Source organism: Phaseolus vulgaris, chromosome 4 (assembly GCF_051622355.1).
Source record: "Phaseolus vulgaris cultivar YP4 chromosome 4, ASM5162235v1, whole genome shotgun sequence".
Classification (NCBI taxonomy): Eukaryota; Viridiplantae; Streptophyta; class Magnoliopsida; order Fabales; family Fabaceae; genus Phaseolus; species Phaseolus vulgaris.
This window is the reverse complement of record NC_143501.1, coordinates 33498764-33512471: the sequence shown is the minus strand read 5'-3', so window position 1 is coordinate 33512471 and position 13708 is coordinate 33498764. Positions and strand designations below refer to the sequence as shown.

Genomic DNA, 13708 nt, shown 5'->3' with positions numbered 1-13708 from the left:
ATGATGAGTTTTTCTTTCTATTTTGATTACTTTCCACGTGTATGTATAAGACCAGATTTTTTCTATTTTGAATTTTTAAAATAATTATTAATCTTTAACTTTTCGAGGAATCATTCATCAGTGATTGTGAATGATCTATTTTTCTCAATCTCTATAACTTGTTCTTACAAAAGCGAGATCGAAAACATTAAGAATAAGAAATAGAATCATCTGATTTGATTCGTTCTCAATAGCTACGAGATCATCATCTTATGATAATCCTTTTGTTGACAGATTTTTCTATTATTTCAATCAAGTTTATTCTTAGTATTCTTAATTAATAGGTATAAATTATTTAAGTATCATTTTCTTGGATTTTTTCTTATGGATTTTGATCTAGACCTCCCATTACTTGTAACTTTTATTTATTTATGTGATTAATCTGGTTGATATGTCAAATTTTATAATAATACAATAAAAATTTACTTTCAAATAAGATAAAAATATAAAGACGCTAACGTGTCTATTCTATCACCATCGGTCGAGTTCAAATTCACATAAAAGAAAAAGAAAAAAAAAATTTGAGCTTAGCACATAAAGAATACAACAGCATTTCACATATCTTCAGTGAATATAGAAAAAAAAAATGACTAACACGAGAAAAGCACAATTGTACTGTTCTTATTTTTAGTATATGTTTAATTCATTTATACAAGAAATTAAACAAAAACAGAACTTCAAGTAATTTGTTAAAATATTAAACATGTACAATAAAATTAAAAAATAAATTAAAAAATAAATCAAATTTTATATAAATAAAAAATATTATTTTTTAATATTAAAAATCATGTAATAATGAAAAATAAAAAAATACCATAACAACAAAGGTATAATGTAATCAACAATAAAAAAAATTATAATAAATTATTATCAAATAAATTATAACTCATAAACATAATAATTATACACAAAAATATATTGATATAAACACAACAACAAATTAAATAAAAACAGAAAATAAAGTAATTTTTTAAAATATTAAATATATATTATAAAATTGAAAAATAAAATCATATTTTATATAAATAGAAAAATACAATTTTTTATATTAAAAAACCTTACACTAAATCAAAATAAAAAATACTATAAATAATAAAATAAAATAAATAAGAGTAAATTAAAAAATAACATTGCATGAAAAATATTTATAAAGATTCAAATACGTAACAATTACCTTTCTAGTGGTGATGAATATGAATTTACATTCAATTTTTACGTGAAATAACAAAAATATTCTTAAATAAAAGAGGGTATGAATCAAAATATATTTTGTATTTCTTTAGAAGCATTTTTTTAGATTTGGATTTTCAGATAATTTTTCTAATTTTTACACATTTCTAGATTTTGTTTTTTTTATTGTTTTTTCTAAAATATATATTTTGTATTTTATAGATATCTTTTCTATAATAAAATTTTGATTTTCTAATTTTATTCTATTCCATTTCAGAACATAAAATTCTATTTTAAATTTATTTTTCAGAATAAAGAACAATTTTAAAAATTTTAAAATATATCGATTGGAGGAAACAATTTACAAGTTAGGAAAAATTTGCCCAAATATTCCGTTACCTTACCGTGTTAGAAATAATTAGTTGCGAGTAATCTTCAAGTAATGTCTTCTTCTACTTTCTCAATACAAATAAAATCATCATTGTGTATTAAATGTTATTTAATATATCTATAATTATCTTTTAACTTGTAAAATAAAATATGTGTAATAAATGAAATTTATTTATTTATTTCATAAATGTATTAGTCTGGCACAACATGTAGAGATGTTTCATCTCTGGTAAGATCTGGATATTGCTTTCAAACTTATTTATATATTTCTATTAAAATAAAATTCTTAATAAATTTTAATATAATCGTTAAGACAATGATTTAACGGTCAGATTGTAAATCATTGATTGAGTCTATCTACCATTAAAAATAATAATTATAATACATGTTTAATATAATTTGATATTTAATTTTTTTTATTATAATAAGATATTGATATACAAACTAAGAAATATAGTTTATGCTAATGTGATTCCATAATTTAAATTTCAAAACGTGAGAGTGAGAAATGTTTTATTATAAAATAGGATAAAGATTTATAATAATAGTAAAATTAAAATATTTATTTTAAAATGTATTATTTTAAAAAAAAACTTTAAATATTCACACAAAAAAAAAAAAATCTCTTAAGAATTTCATTTATTTTATTTTAAAATATCTTAATAATCATATAAATTTTTTATACTATGATTAACTCGTGACCCATTATAACATGTTAAATTTATTTTAAACTTACTTATTTTAATTTATAATTTACAAAATAAATATGATTCATGCGTGGTGTTTTAGAAGAATCATTATGTGATTTAATTTCTAAAATAGTTATAAAGAAATTATTAATTATTAATTTGTGTGGAAAAATAAATTACATATGTTGAGTTAATCAATAAGAGAAAGACGATTTCAAGAATTTTTATTAATTAGTTAAAAAAAATAAAAATGAATAATAGTTAGACTTATATACAAGTTTGCACAAATGATACAAAAATCGTCAATTTAAAAAAAAAAGATCATTAAAATTATTGAATCTGTAAATATCTTCTTAAAAAAAATTAAATATTTACAACACAAAAGTAAAATCTTAAAAGATGTCAACTATTTCATTCTAAATTTTTTAATTATTATATAATTTTTTTCGAAATTATGATTAATTTATCATCATTATTATCATATTTGTGGTTAATTCCATACAATCGAAAAACTTGAACACACAGTATAGATATTTTTCAATATAATATATTTCATATTTAAAATAATATTGTCTGAAAAATAATAAATTATTTAGTTAAGAAACAGAAACCACTATTATTTGTGTTTTTTTTTATCATAAAAGAATGAATTCAATTAAAAGCTTCAAAGCCGTATAAAAAAAAGTTAGACTAAAAGCCTCCAAATAAAACCGAAAAAACACACACACACAAAATCCACATTAATTCCATCAATATATATCATATATAGAAATACTGGCAATTTCTTTGTATTTTACATACATTACCCTTGAACTGTTTTATTTAAAATTAAGAACATTTATAATAGTTGCTTACTAAAAAATGTAATGTTTTCAAGATATGATTATAATTCAATATAGTTAATAAAATGATACTTATCTAATATCTGAATATATATAAATAAAATATCAGAAACAATATTCAGTTACAAGTAAATATCTTTTGTTATTTCGGGACTTAAAAAGTTTATAAATACACATTAATTTATAATTTAAGTATTCATTCAATTTTATCATTTAATACTCATATAGTTAAAAATATATTCCAAAACTTCCAAAATACCAATTTTCAAGATATGATTACAATTCAATATTGTTAATAAAATTATACTTATCTAATATCTGCACATATGTAAATAAATATAAAAAATAATATATAAAGTTACAACACAAAAAAACTTCCAACTATTGTATCTTATTTACACCAAAAACCAATGAAGCATATCAAATATAAATATAGTTACAACTAAATATCTTTTTTTTATCTAAATCTTTATCTTAGGAATTACGAAGGTTATAAATACACATTAATCTCTCATCTAAGCATTCATTCAATTTTCTCATATATTAATACATTCAAGAATTGTAAAGGGTGAATATTTCATCATCAATCTCTCTCAACGGGCTTGGTGTGTACATCATGAAGATGACACGTGATAGGTTTATTCTCTTAGTGTTCTTCACTCTTATTACCACATTTTCATCAATTAGTGTTGCACAACAACAATCATCTGTTGTCGAAGTTCTTTCTCTCAATCGAAACAGTTTTCCTAAAGGCTTCGTTTTCGGTACTGCATCTGCGGCTTACCAGGTAAATGCTTTTCTTATTCTCATCACAAAATCCTACACACTTCACCATTTTCTTATGTTTCTTCATCACATGTACAAATAGTATGAAGGTGCGACAAACGAAGGTGGAAGAAAACCAAGTATATGGGATGCATACACCCACAAATATCCAGGTTTAGTTTTCTGTGTTTCAATCTCTCATAATATCATATAAATTATCTTATACTTTCTAAACTTAAAAATAGTTCACAATAGTCTGATTATAAATGTGTAATAACTTGCAGAGAGGATAAACAATGGAAGTAATGGAGATGTAGCAGTGGACCAATATCATCGCTACAAGGTAATAAAATCAAAATTCTTAGTGATAAATAATGAAGAGACCAATTATCTCTCTCCCTCAATGTAATTAATTATTTTTTGGATGTTGTTTTCAATTTACATAACAGGAAGATATTCAAATAATGAAGAATATGAATCTGGATGCATACAGATTCTCCATCTCTTGGTCTAGAATCCTACCAAGTGAGATAAAAGTTTATGAATAATTATTGTTGTTGTAATAATTGTACTTGGATTTTCCACCTTAACTATTTCAATCTTTTTCTAAAACAAACTTGTTCATATATAGATGGAAAGCGTAGTGGAGGCATAAACTCAGAAGGAATAAGATATTACAACAACCTCATCGATAATTTGCTAGCCAACGGTCAATACTTTTTTTTTTAATTAAAGTTTACATTTTTTTTAATTAAATTTTACGTCTTATAGTAAGTGACAATAACAATAGTTATGTGTGAAATATTAATATTGCAGGTCTAACCCCATATGTCACACTTTTTCACTGGGATCTTCCCCAAGCGTTGGAAGAAGAATATGGATGTTTCTTAAGTCGTCACATTGTGTAAGTTATACAAAATCAGTAGTAACATGATTACAAATATATGTTATACATAATTCTTATCTTTTTAACACATGACATCACCCAACTAATGATTTTGTTGAATCTTGATTTTCTGAGGTGATTTTCGAAATTACGCAGAAGTTTGTTTCAAATACTTTGGAGACAGAGTGAAACATTGGATTACTCTAAATGAGCCATTGACCTACAGTAGTACTGGTTATGCAGTTGGAAGTTTTGCACCAGGTCGATGTTCTAAATGGCTAGATTCAACTTGTCTTGGTGGTGACTCAGGAACAGAACCTTATATAGTTTCACATTACCAACTACTTGCTCATGCCGCTGCTGTAGATGTGTACAAGAAAAAGTTTAAGGTTTTTTTTATCCTGCATGAGAACTTTTTAAGTCTTCACATTCTATTAGATTTCCATATTGTTGTAAGGGTTCAAGTACTCTAGTATAACTCTTTTGCTTATTTAACATTCAAAACACTTTATGCAGAATACTCAAAAAGGAATAATTGGCATAACACTTAATTCTAATTGGTTTGAACCATATTCAAATAGCCAAGCAGATAAAGAAGCTTCTGAACGTGCACTTGACTTCGCGTTTGGATGGTAAGTACTTAAATCTATACGAGACTATCGTCTTGAGCACACACATTATTGTAGAGAATATATGCATTTGTTTTTATGTCTTTTTTTCAACCATTTTGAAATTTTAAATTTTCATATGTAACAATAATTATAGGTACATGGAACCATTGACATCAGGAAAGTATCCAAAGAGCATGCGTTCCCTAGTTGGTAAACGATTGCCAAAGTTCTCTAAAAAAGAAACAAAACTTCTTACTGGTTCAATGGATTTTCTTGGACTAAACTATTACACCACTAACTATGCTGCCAATGCATCCAAAGCAAACAAACCAAGTTATACTACAGATTCAAATGTCAAACAATTAAGTGAGGAAACCTTTTCTATATCAATTATTTAATTATTTATATTATAATAAATGTTGAATTTGTGAAAATTATATTTTTCTTTTGTTTCCATTGGCTAGCTGTTCGCGACGGGATTCCTATTGGTCCACATGTATATATTTGGTTATGTCAAACTATAGATACATGTCGTTATTAGTTATTGGTTTTTCTATAACTAACTTGTAATTACACTTGCAGTTCAGTCCAAGTTGGTTATTTATCTACCCCAAAGGAATTAGAAAATTGTTGCTTTATATCAATACAAAGTACAACAATCCTTTGATCTACATAACAGAAAATGGTAATTACACCAAGTTTCTCTTTTATCATCTTCAAAATATAGAATTTTAATGTCAAGTTTGTACCTTTATTTGTAATTTTTCTTCTAACATATTAATGTATATTACTTTTTGTTTATAGGCATGGGTGATATTAGCGTTGATCCAACATTATCCGTAAAAGAAATGCTTCAAGATACTTATAGAATTGACTATCATTATCGTCATCTTTATTATATACTCTCAGCAATAAGGTAATGTATTATTTTTCACACATTAATATTTATTTGCTTTTTAAATCTAATATAAATTTATTTTGCTGACTTTATAAGGGATGGTGCACGAGTAAAGGGATATTTTGCATGGTCATTGTTGGACAATTTTGAATGGAAAGATGGTTATAATGTGCGGTTTGGACTAAACTTTGTGGATTACAAAAATGGTTTGAAGCGACATGCTAAACAATCTGCAAAATGGTTCAAAGCTTTTCTTCAAAAATATTAGACTTGTGGGAGTCTAGCATCATTTTCCCTATTACACATTATTATTATTAGATGTTAGAAAGTCTCTGTAATGGAACTTATTTAATAATCTTCAATAAAGTATGTGTTTGTTATTTTTTTTATTAATTTAATGCTTATTTAGTATTTTCTCTTTCACGTTAACTGTGGTAAAATAATATTAGTTACATTTTTATTATTTATACTCTTATTTTTCACCTAATTTTTAATTAGATTAAATACATGCATTTACTTTAATATACAAATAAAAAAGGTAAAATAGAAAACCGCATAATCTTTTTTATTAAAGTCAAGAAATTATATTGCATGATTTTTCTAAATGAAACTCAAACTATATAGTTTTTGGTATATTATAACACACAAACTACATATTATTTATTTAGTCTCATATTTAATATATATTTATACTACATAACCAACTATATACATAACATAAAAACCCAGAAAAAGAAAAATATAAAATGACACTATTAATGTTGTACTGGACCAGAGCTCTCATAGCTCAGTGCTCGCTGGTCGGAGCTCAGCATCTGCGTCAAACAAGTCAGCTTGACTTTTGGGCCAAGTTTATGGGTTGTGTCTAGACTTCGGATATGTGTGTTAACTCTTTTTTTGTATACTTAACATAACCCGTAGTGTGCAAGGCCTAGGCAGTCAGCAAGGGGTAGTAATGGACCTAGGGGTGCGTTTAGTATATATGGGTCTAGTACAAGTAATCTTTAAACCTAAGCCCATGTGTGTTAGGGCACGATAAGCTAGGTTGCATGTATGGTGCGTATTGGCACGCTGAGTGTGCCTACGTGAAACAGGTTGGACCACTGATGCTGATACATGAGTTGGTACCCTGATGGTTATTCTGTTAAGATTTGATGCACTCCAATGAGAAAAAATTATGTTCAGTTGCGACACTATGAGAGTGCGCCCTTGAACAAAATATTTTCCTATTGAGTACATTTTCAGTTGAGATAAGATTCTCGTGATAGAAAGCTATTACAAGAGGTAAGCTATAAAAGGGACTTGAGATCCCAGGTAAAAGACACGCTATTTCTAAGACTGAAACTAGTTACTTCTTGTTTCTTATATGCCATGTACTGATTTGATCGTCGGAGTGCAATCAACAGGTAGGACACTGTCTCAACGGAGCCGTGTTCAAACGTGACAAAGGGAAGAACAAATTCCAACAGAGTTAGTCGAAGTCAGAGCTTGTCTTCGAAATCAACCGGTGACCAGATCAACCGGTAAGAACAAAGATAAACTCTAGAAGCCTTTTTAAAATCATATGTTTTCCTTATCGTTACCATTACCGTGTTTAGAAATAATTAGTTACGAGTAATCTTCCCGTAATGTCTTCTACTTGCTCTATATAAATAAAATCTAACATTCTGTATTAAATGTTATTTAATATATCTATAATTATCTTTTAACTTGTAAAATTAATTAATGTGTATAATAAAAAATATATTTATTTATTTATTTCATAATTATAATAGTCTAGCACAACATGTAGAGATGTTTCATCTCTGATATTGCTTTGAAACTTATTTATATATTTTTATTAAAATAATTTTTTTATTACATTTTTAATATAGTAGTTAAGACAATGATTTAACGGTCAGATTGTAACTCATTGATTGGGTCTATCTACCATTAAAAAAATAATTATAATACATGTTTAATATAATTTGATAAAAAGTGAGGAATTAAAAAATAATATTTTTTTCCTGATAAAAAAAATAATGCTTTTAATTTTTTTATAAAAGATATGAAAATATTTTCAGTTTTTATGCTAATATATACCTATATACAAAGAGATTCCCGTTCTAAAAAAAATTTCTATTTTATCCATAGATTAATCTTTGATTTTATTTCAGTATTTTGGGTATTGCGTCATTTCTTATTTTTTTAAAAATACTTGAAATAAATGGAGTAACCGTTTTGAATTGAAAGAGATAATTTATTTTGAAAATTAATTGCATAATGAGAGAGTGTGTTTGTTTTTTGAGAGAAAAAATTTGAAAAATATTTGAAATAAATGCAGCAACCGTTTTGAATTGAAAGAGATAATTTATTTTTAAAATTAATTGCATAATGAGAGGGAGTGTCTGCTTTATGAGAGAGAAATAAATTTTAAAAATATTTGAAATAAATGGAGCACGTTGTTTTGAATTGAAAGAGATAATTTATTTTTGAAAATTAATTGCATAATGAGAGGGAGTGTCTGTTTTATGAGAGAGAAATAAATATTAGGAAACTGAGTGTGGCCGAGCAATTTTGAAAATTCTCGAATACATTGTCATTTTGTTTATTATTGAGCATGAGCGGTTACATCCACTTTCTTACGAAGGAGTAGTTTTCACTAATTACATCTACTTCCGTATAAGGAGTAGTTTTCACATTTTACATAAGAAAAAAAATGCTCATAAATTTTGACACATCTTGAACCATCTTCCTTCACGCTCCATGTTCTTCTCCTACTCTCACCCGTCTTAGTCCCTCTTCAATCACCACTGTACAACAGCAACAACAACCACCATTGCTTCCTCCTTCTCACACTTCCCAAATCGTTCGAAGTGGAGACGCATCTCATTTTACAAGGCAACTAAGAGGAGAGGAAGCCAATGAGAGATCCAGGACGCAAGGAGGCACCGTGAGTTCGACATGGAAGCAATCAAATTGAAACCACAAATACTCACCAAAGAGTTCGGCAGTGTCCCTCACAGTTAGAGAACACCTAAAGTTAAGGATAAAGGAGAACCCAAAGAGAGGAACTACCGGAACAAATGTTTGCAAGTGCGAGAGAAAGAAAAAGGATATGAGCAAGTTATGCCCTTTTTTTTGTTTATATTTGGTTACTTTTTAATTTTTATTATTTAAAAGTAATTATATTTAATAAAAGGTTGTTTCAAATACTATGTCGTTTTAAAGTTCTGGTTCTTCACTGGCAATAGACGCTGAAGCCACATCGCTTAGGTGGAGATTACGATGCGGAAGCCAACCGTTAGGGGATAAAATCAGTGAAATGTTTCAATGGCTCTCGGTGTCGTTTTGAAGTTTTGAAAGGTTCTTTGCAGTAGTCGCCGAAGCCACGTCGCTTAGGTGGAGATTATGATGCGGAAGCCATCGGTGAAATGTTTCAATGGCTCTTGAGGTTTGAGATGTAAATGAACGGGACAATTAGTACAAATTCAGAGTTTTATAAAAGGAAGTTCCAAAGTTTCATTTCATTCATTGTCATAGGATTTGAACATTTTTGTTTCTAGTGCTTTCTTAATTTTTTTTATATTTTTGTATGAAAATGTTTATTCAAGGCAGATTTGAGTTTTTATTTACCATTCAATTCTCTCTCAATTTTGGTTTAATTTTGAGTTTTTTTTTCTTTTATATGAAATTTTTGGATCCTGAATTATTTTTGGCAAGTTATTTTGTTTTCATGTCAAATTTATGTATTTAGTAGTGTTCTTGGAAATCTTAGTGATCAATCAAGCCGCCAAAGATATTGTAAAAAAATTAATAATGGATAATTTGGTGAATAATACTTTTTAAATAAGATGTTAAATTTAGTGAATCCTAAGCCCAGTTTGCGGGCAAAACTTTTATGCCTACTGATGCTTTGATCTATTAGATATTACATAAGTTGGAAGTTTGGTAATTTGTATTTAGTTTATTATTTTATTTTTTTCAACTTCTTTGCCATGGAAGACATGGATTCAATTGATATGGTGATAAATTCTACAACTTCCAATATACAACCCTTGCATAAGGCATTTGATGAACATGAAAGTTACTCTAAACTTGGAACGAGAAGATCTTGTATTAAGGAAATAATAATTATCAAATTATATACAATTATGGTATGCAATATTGTACGATATTGTATCCAATTATATGCAATTAATTTAATAATGATAGATTAGTATCCTACCTAATTAAATTGTAATTTGGAGAGATAAACTCCCTATATATTTCCTATACATGAAATGATGTAACCATATACATAAGAGAATAAGAAACTCTCTTCTTTTTATCATTTTTTTTATCATTTTCTTATATGGTATCAGAGCACCGATCTTGGTGTCCTGACAGCCTTCCCATTTTTACCCCTAAATAAAAGATCATGTCTGGCAAAGAAGGTATCAATTGCGAGTCCGATAGAAAACTCGTACAAGACTTCAGTGCCGAGCAAATTCAGTAATTGGCAAATGCTATTTACTCGCTCAACAATAACGGTAAAAGTGACATGTTTGTTAGCTCTGCAGGTCTGCTTGCCCATAACTCCTCTTCTAATTCTGCTTTTACGAAACCATGGATTTTGGATAGCGGAGCAACCGATCACATTGCATCTGATTCACAATTTTTCACACACACTTCATCATCATTTATTCCAAATGTTAATCTACCCACAGGTTCAATTGCGCCCATCTCATCTACGGGCACAATTAAATTCAATGACAAAATCACTCTCAAAGATGTTCTTGGTGTTCCTTCTTTTAATTTAAATCTCATGTCCATTAGTAAGATAATCAGTTCACTAAATTGTTGTGTCGTTTTTACTCCACATGGTTACGTTGTGCAGGACTTGGCTACGGGGAGGATGATTGGCTCGGGTAAACAACACGCAGGCTTATACTACATGTCTCATCTTCCAAGCCAAGCCCACGCATCTCAAATATCGACCGACCCTGATTTATGGCACAAATGCCTCGAACATCCTTCTCCGGCGTGTCTACAATTAGTATCTTCCTTACTACCTATCCATATCAGTAAAAATCTTATTCTCATTCATAATAGTTGTAGTATTTGTCCCAAAGTTAAACAAACAAGGCTACCCTTTCCTTTAAGCACAATAAAATCCCATTCTCCATTGCATTGTGACATTTGGGGTCCTCATAAAACCCCAACTCACTTTGAAAAACGTTTTTTTCTCACTATAGTTGATGACTATACTAGATGTACTTGTTTATTTCTTATGAATCACAAGTCTGAAACCCAACATCTCTTAGAATCATTCATTACTTTTGCACAAAATCAAATTCAGGCATCTATTAAAACCATCCGCGTTGACAATGGATTGGAATTTATTTCTATGCGTAATTTTTTTCTCAAAAAAGGTAGATGAAGTTGTTTTAATATCTATAATATTTTTTTACAGAAATGCATAATTAAATATAATTATCAATGATTATTCATAAAAATATTATTTATTTTTGGGACTAATTAATTTTTTATCAAATTATTTTTGTTGTGTTTACTATGCTCAAAGTTAGATTTTAGAATTGGAAAACGTATGATGTTTACCTTCAACTTCTTCTTTCAGGTTTTATTATTCTTTGTGCCTATATGTTGATTAGTTTATTTATGTTTTATAAAATATTTCCTAAAATATTTATCCATAATTGAAAAGAAAAATTAGAGGAAAAGTTAATAAAATCACAATGAGATTATTAATAATTTTGTTCTTAAAAATGTAGGTTCTAGTGAAAACTTAGATGAATCAAATGAAAATTTGAAGAATAAAAATGACGAAATTAATGATTTAATTGAACATTGCGATTTGCCAAATGCATCTAATCTAATGATGGAAATTTTGATATTGATGATGAAAATTGTTTTACCATTTACACATTAGCAAAACTTAAACAATATTATGATGTACGCGTAGCCATTATAGAAAATAGAGAAAGGTATTATTTATGAATATAAAATTGTGTAAGGTTACAGAAAGACAAAGAATATATATAAGTATATCCATGTAAAACCAGAAAGCAGTTTACAATGCAATTACATAACTGCTTGCCTAACACGCTCCCTTAAAGTCATGGTTGGATTGGGGACAACCTTGAGTTTATGACGTACATGAAGAAAGGTAGAACCAGAGACGGGCTTGGTGAGAGGATCGACCACTTGAAAATGACTAGGAATATGAACAAGTTGAACCACATGGTTTTGTACATTATCTCTAACAAAATGAAGATCAAGCTCAAAATGCTTGGATTTGTAGTGCATGACTAGGTTTGCACTTAAGAGCACAACTCCAAGATTGTCAGAAAATATCTGAGGAGGTGGAGTTTGTATGTGAAGCTCATGAAGAAGAGATTTAAGCCATAGAATCTCAGTCATGATAACTACAATTGCTCTACATTCGGCCTCTATACTACTTCGTGAAACAGTTTTTTGTTTGTGTGTTGACCAGAAGATGAGATTTGAACCTAAATAGATGCAAAAACCAGAGGTGGACTTTCGATCATCAGGGTTTGCACCCCAATCAACATCAGAGAAGGCTTTTATGAAGGAAAAGGATTTTTTGTGTAAAACAAGACCATGATCAATTGTTCCAACTAAATATCGAAGAATACGCTTCACAAATTGCCAGGGATGAAGTTGAGGAGAGTGCATAAACTGAGCAACCTTATTGACGAAGTATGAAAGTTCAGGACAAGTTACAAGAAGATATTGAAGAGTACCCATGACGGAGCGATAAAGAGTTGGATCACTGAATATTTATGATGAATTCTGATGTAGGCGAGTGTTGGAAACCATAGCAGTGGGATAAGGTTTAGAAGCCAACATGTTTGTACGTTGTAAAAGGTCACATATGTATTGAGACTATGACAAATGCATGTTCCCACCTGATGTGTGAGTAATGTGAATGCCTAAAATATTATGTAGGGGACCCAAATCCTTCAAAGGAAAAAAAGAATGAAGTTTAGAAATAAGAGAGGAAATTTCAGTGTCAAAAGAACCAGTGATTAGAATATCATCAACATAAACTAATACAAAAATAGAAGAAGTAGGAGTATATTTAACAAAGAGATATGTATCACTCTTAGTGGGATTAAAATCAAGATGAAGGAGAGTAGTACTTAACTTAAGAAACCAGGATCGAGGCGTTTGTTTCAAATCATAAATGGCTTTGTTAAGTTGACAAACAAGATGAGTGCAACGGTGTTAAAACCTGGTGGTTGTTGCATGAAGACACAATCTTAAAGGTTACCATTTAGAAAGATATTATTGATTTCAATTTGTCGTATAGATCAATGAGAGGACACAACATGCGCTAGAACAAGCTGAATGGTGGTATGACGAGAGAGCCATCTGCAGTAAGCTTTGTTTTAAAAATTCATTTACAGCCAACA

General features: G+C 28.5%; 1 protein-coding gene across 2 annotated transcripts; it reads left to right on the top strand.

Annotated features, from left to right (window-relative positions):
* On the top strand, nt 1–6581 carry LOC137836483 (cyanogenic beta-glucosidase). Of its 2 annotated transcripts, XM_090301658.1 has the most exons (14): nt 1–37; nt 3781–3917; nt 3999–4068; nt 4180–4238; nt 4345–4420; nt 4527–4604; nt 4712–4799; nt 4915–5170; nt 5298–5413; nt 5547–5758; nt 5857–5888; nt 5975–6077; nt 6197–6308; nt 6387–6581. In XM_090301658.1, the coding sequence occupies exons 1-14, from the start codon at nt 1–3 to the stop codon at nt 6556–6558; spliced, it is 1548 nt and encodes a 515-aa protein (XP_090157784.1). In that variant the 3' UTR covers nt 6559–6581. The 2 variants fall into 2 exon arrangements, with proteins under 2 accessions (XP_090157784.1, XP_068501274.2); XM_068645173.2 differs by lacking the exon at nt 1–37 and having other exon boundaries at nt 3747–3917; nt 4712–4789; nt 4917–5170.
* The last annotated feature ends 7127 nt before the right edge of the window (nt 6582–13708 follow it).

Bases quoted from the DNA above. Each gene is read 5' to 3' on its own strand.
- LOC137836483 (XM_090301658.1), top strand. From the start codon at position 1: ATGATGAGTTTTTCTTTCTATTTTGATTACTTTCCAC. The intron at 5,759-5,856 runs GTGAGGAAACCT...TCCATTGGCTAG, and splicing joins TTCAAATGTCAAACAATTAA to CTGTTCGCGACGGGATTCCT. The intron at 6,309-6,386 runs GTAATGTATTAT...TGACTTTATAAG, and splicing joins TATATACTCTCAGCAATAAG to GGATGGTGCACGAGTAAAGG.